The sequence below is a fragment of the Tenrec ecaudatus genome, chromosome X (assembly GCF_050624435.1).
Source record: "Tenrec ecaudatus isolate mTenEca1 chromosome X, mTenEca1.hap1, whole genome shotgun sequence".
Classification (NCBI taxonomy): domain Eukaryota; kingdom Metazoa; phylum Chordata; class Mammalia; order Afrosoricida; family Tenrecidae; genus Tenrec; species Tenrec ecaudatus.
The window spans coordinates 29,850,498-29,856,050 of NC_134548.1; the positions used below are offsets into that span (position 1 = coordinate 29,850,498).

Here is a 5,553-nt window from a genome sequence, read left to right on the forward strand (position 1 = left end):
GACCTAGAATCTACCAAACCCACACGACTGCACGTTGTGATACATCTGACCACTGCTAAGTGCTGGGACATTCTTTAGAGTTTGAGGACTCTGGGTCACTTGGTTCAGATAACTCTGCAATTCAACATCCGACTACTTTCTTTTAGTGAGATATAAAGAGAAAAAAATTGGGGCTGTTTGGAAAATTGGAAACAATTTGTTGGAATTCCAAGTCATTACCGACAAGTTGTTGAACATCTTCTACCTTTCTGATAGCATAATTTGGATCACGTGGCAAGACTAACGCGAATTTTCTTTCCCCACAGTGGCATATAACATGCTCTTTCTTCCACCCTGCATATTTCCTTCCGTCCAGATATCTCGGATGATATTAGACATGTGGCAGTTCATCTTCAGGGTAGCGTCTAAAAGTTTCTAACTGGCATCAATGAACAACTGCTTTTTTATTTCTCTATTTGTGTCTTTGGCATTTTTCGGTGTTTGTCTGTTTCAAGTTAGTAGATATGTTGGAGCACTTGTCTTGTGCTTCAGCTTTCCCAATTCATGCCATATTGCACGTGCCACAAGGACACATTCTCGGCAATGATGCCAAGAGAGAAATTTCTCATGAGTTGGAGGAATGGGACATTTCTCAGGAAGCCACTTACATAAACGAAGGGGGCCAAGTTAAGGCCCTCCACAGAGACTGGGGAGATAAGCATACTAGAACACAGGGGTGACACAAATAGACCACTGGCACAGTCTTTTAGAACTACAAAGACAGGAAAGTTTTCTAGTCTAGTGTCTTTCCTTGATCCAAAAGATCACTTAGTGAAGTGAAGGACTTGACTATGTGGGGCACCTCTGTTAAGCACATATAGGACTCTCAGATTCTGATATCAACCATCCTATATGGGCATACATTGAGCTTATGGAAATACCTTTCATCTCACCAGAGGAAATATATATTGTGAGTTCATGACCAAGCTTAATAAAATAAGTACAACATGCCTTTTATTTGCACAAATAGCTAGATATCAGGGTGTTAACTCTAAATAAGAAGGAGTCAGAAGGCAGATAGGTCTTTTGTGGCCCAGGACACTCATCACTGTTGTCATTCCTATGAGACCTGAAGAACTGGGGACAAATATAGAGCGCCCTGTTCCCAGTGCAGGCTCTCTGAAGACCCTCTTCCGGAAGAGCAGAATACATTCGCCAGAGGGATAGATTTCAGTGTGGGAATCCTGATGTCATGGTGAGGGAAAGCTCAAGCTGTCAGGATAAGCAGGCCCCTCCTTGGACCCTCAGATCCTAGTATGCAGAAGACAACATGAAGATTCTCCCCCACGATTTTTCTTGGGGTTAAGCAAAAGAAGTGGTCCCTCACAGTGCACCAGCTCTTTTCTCAGTCCTGGGAGGTCCCAGCAATGTTTGTGGTCTGACTGCACCTTCAGCAAGTCATTTGGAACTCATAAAACCCTCCATAGCATTTCTGAGAAAGTAAAACTTTACCACAAAGACAGTCCTTTGAGCGAAAGAATTGCTGGTGGGTGTGAACCACAGCCTTGAAGTCCCTATACCACAGCCACTCACAGTCCACCAGGGCTCCCATTTAGCCTGAGGTTCACCTTTATTTCCTTTTGTCGGGTTTCTGAGAGGCAAGCACTTTAGTCTAACAGGAGAGGCAGTTGTAGGGTGGGGGATGGATGGAGCAGCCCTGGTTCCTCCACTGTTAACACATCACAGGTGTCAAAGTGAGGAATGCCACTTGAGTGAACCCCCACTAACCAGACAAGAACAAAATGAAAGAAAACAGAACACAAAAAAATGTCCCTGCACGCGACACAAAGAATCATAGCGACGCTATGGGTCATTTTAGAAGTATCCCAGCTGTGAGATTCAGAGACCACAATTGTTGACGAGATTTGAAAGTCATGTCTATCTTGCTCAAAGCCTAACAGTGGTTTCGAACGGTGAACCCTGCGGGTCCCAGCACAATGGAAAACTATTATGCAAACAGGGCTTCGGTTATCTCTTCTCTAGTCTCAGTGCCAACAAATGAAAGGATTCTGATTAAATACCAGGAGGAACGCGGCAGGGTTATCAGCTAAAGACGGCCCTCATTTCTATCACAAAAGAAAGAGCTCCATCCAAAAAACCTCCGCTCCCCGGTTGCATATAGGGGCTTGTCTCATTGCTAAGTGACGGGAGACCAGGCTCCAGGTGCAAAAGGTGTGTTTTGGGGTGGACTCAGACAGTCTAGCCCTCAGGGAGGCTGTACCCAGAATGCAATCAGCAGGCGCTCCCATGGTGCACGGGGCCACGCACACCTGAAAGCCCTTCTAGGTTCTCCACGATAGGAGGGGAACTTGAGTCAGATTCTGGGCTCTACTCAAGACCCCCGGGGTCTGATTGAGATTGACGTGGTGAACCTCTGAAACCCAAAGGGCACACTGGGTCTAAATGATTGGGGTCCCAAGAGATACGTCCCTGACAACGGCCCATAGAAATCCCTCTAATGCGTAACAGTTGGAGGACCCTACCTTCATTAGCCGTAAGTGACGCTCTTCAAAAGCGACCTTACCACGTAATAACCGGAAATTTGCCAATTCCGGGTTGGAGACGCAGCGAGGTTCCACGCAGGAGTATCAGTGGTGCTCAGGAGACCTGGTAAGTGGCCCACATGGGACCCGGAGGGACCATCTACGTAATCCAGACCTCCTGTGGGTCTTAATATGCCCCTGCCCCACTCGCAGGTTCCCAGTTCCCAGGTCTCAGAGACCCGGGACATCTCCTGAGCTGGGTCTTCAGACCTGGTCTAAAGGGGCGGCCCGGATCCTAAGGAGGGAGGCGAAACAGGGTTTCTTTGGGGTTAGAGAGGGCCCATCGTGCTCCTGCAACAGGCGGCTCTGCTCCGAGTGTAGACAAACACAAGCCGCCCTGCTCTCTAATCTGAAGCCTTAAGGCACATGTGTAACCCCATGACTGACTAAATTAGCTGCGGCCTTCATTCTGGCGCATAGAGCACCAGCATTGAATCCAAGCAGTCTCTGGGAAGAGGAGGGAGGAAATCCACATCTCCTCTTATCCCCTGCTATCCCCCCAGTGATCACTGGGCAGGACTGACACACTCAGCCTAATGTTCACCCCTCCCCCCCCACCAGGTTTCTCAGGCAACAAATCAAGCAGCACAGGAGGCTGGTGCTTGCCTCCTGGAGGCCGAAGCTCTCTCAGCCACCCTCCTTCGTGGGTGCTGTCACCTGCCCAACCACACTCCTCCCTGGTGCCGTTGAAGATAGTCACCATGCCTCGTGGTCAGAAGAGTAAGCTTCGTGCACGTAAGAAACGTCGCCAAGTCCGTGATGACACTTGTGAAGCACAGGGGGAAGGGTCTGCCCTCTCCTCTGCTGCTCTTGGGGAAACTGCCCAGAGCTCTCCTGGTGTTCCTGTTTCCCAGGGGCCCCAGGGAGGCCAGGCCTCCATCACTGCTGCTGCAGGCTATGCTGCCAAGGGCCACCATAAGGGAAGGCCACGTTCTTCTGGGGCACCACTCCCCCATGAGAGCACCGGAAAAGCCCTGAGAAGTGTGAATTTGGCCATGCTGCTACTGCTCCTGTTAAATAAATATAAGGAGAAAGAGCCCGTTACGAAGACGGAAATAATGAAAGTTATTGGAAGAAGGAACAAGGTCGCCTACCGTGGGATCATGAATTTTGCATCGAAAATGTTGGACATGGTATTTTGTCTCAACCTGAAGGAAATGGACCCGTTCACCCATTCCTATATCCTCCTGCGCAAACTCTACTTCACTGAAGACGGAGGAATTCTGGATGGTGATGGTGACAGGGGGTTTCCCAGGTACGGTCTCCTGATGGCTCTCCTGTCCTTTATCTACGTAAAGGGCGGCCGGGCCACTGAGGACGAGATGTGGGAATACTTGCATAGGTTGGCCGTGTATGATGGGGAGAAGCACATTATCTTTGGGGACCCAAGAAAATTCATAACAAAAGATTTGGTTCAGGAAATGTACCTGGAGTACGTGCTGGTGCCCTATAGTGTTCCCCCATGCTTTGAATTGCTGTGGGGCCCCAGGGCCCATGCTGTAACCAGCAAGTTGCAAGCCCTGGAGTTTTATGTCAAGCTCACTGGTACAAACCCGGCTGCCTTCCCGCTTCAGTATGAAGCAGCTTTGAGAGAGGAGGAAATGAGGGTTAGAGCCTGAGTTGCAGCCAGAGCCAGTCGTGCTATGAAGCCCAGGGCGTGTCCCAGTGCCACACCCAGCAGCTCCTCCAAGCCTTAGTCAAGTCTGAGGCAGATCACTCACTCTGCGCTTCAAAATAGAACTTAGAATTCACGTTGTTGAAGGGCTGGGCTCAAGGATTGTTGGAGTTTATGCTTAATATCCCATGTTTTTTTCATTTGTCCTTTATTGTTTGGTAACTGTTAAATATTCTGTTAAGTCACATGTTCATTAGGCTAAGACCTCAGCTTATTAATGAGCTGCCTTGTACATTTATTTTTCTTTGTATAAAGTATGAGTAAGAGGGTTGGTCTCTTGCTAAGGCAACTTGAAAAACTTTCAATCTTTCTTTGGTTTTGTGAGATTTCTAGAAGAAGGAAACCTCTCTTTGGAACTTAGATTGTTTTAGGAAATGGGAGTGAACCCCACATTAAAATACTCCTTATGTTTCCTTGTTGATTTCTGTCTCCATTTCTATTTTTGAGAATTTAAACACATATACATATCTGGAGATATATCAGTTAATCAAGTATATAGATGACATTAAAGAATGATTAATGATTAATGACACCTTTGTTAGATGACTCCTCACATCCCAATAATTCACAGAGAATTGGCTTTTTGAAGCGCTCTGACATTGAGCGAGAAAAGCCAGCCCTATCCATACATGCTGAGCATCTAGAAGTTGCTGTCACTTAAGGATGAAGGTCAGCAACTCTCTGTGAACAAAAGGGTCAAGGATAAATATGGGGTGGAGATCAGTGAAGTACCAGATGGGAGCAGTCTAGTATACACACCATGATATAGAGAATTTGTGGGGCTGAAAATCATGTCATTTTGAATTTAGTCCGATGGTGCAGGGAAAGATGGGTGATGAAAGTGTCAATGTGAAGTACGTGGAGGAGGGGACTCTGGGTGACGTGTTCATGGGCACAAACTGCCATGATGTGCTCAACATTAAAACCCTGACCCTAGAATCAAGGATGGTTCTTAATGTAACTATAGCATTGTGGGTAAACCAGAGAGAAATCCCCAGCACAGCAACGATTGGACTTTGTCTCTGTTTTTTCCCTGTGCACTGGAAGCCATGCTCTGACTGGGTATGTAATGCAGAGCATGTCTGTGGAGAGGATGGGAAAGAAAAATATACCCTCTAAGGTGAGATGTCTAGAAGCCTATTCTCATCTTTTGCCATGGGCTAGGGTTCCAGAGTATAATTCATCAAAGAACATTAGAATTAGGTGCCCATGAGCATCAGTTGGGAACCCTGGTGATGTGAATCTGTGTTAAGCTGCTACGGCAAGGTCACGAGTTTGAAAACAAGAGCTGTGTCT

General features: G+C 47.2%; 1 protein-coding gene across 1 annotated transcript; it reads left to right on the forward strand.

The window, feature by feature from the left end:
- The first annotated feature begins 3,577 nt into the window (after positions 1-3,577).
- Positions 3,578-4,201, forward strand: LOC142433249 (melanoma-associated antigen B1-like). Its single transcript, XM_075538334.1, has one exon. It carries the CDS (start codon positions 3,578-3,580, stop codon positions 4,199-4,201), a length of 624 nt encoding a protein of 207 aa, XP_075394449.1.
- Positions 4,202-5,553: the final 1,352 nt, after the last annotated feature.

What these genes read in the sequence shown, in the direction of transcription:
- LOC142433249 (XM_075538334.1), top strand. Translation starts at nt 3,578, where the DNA reads ATGCTGCTACTGCTCCTGTTAAATAAATATAAGGAGAAAGAGCCCGTT.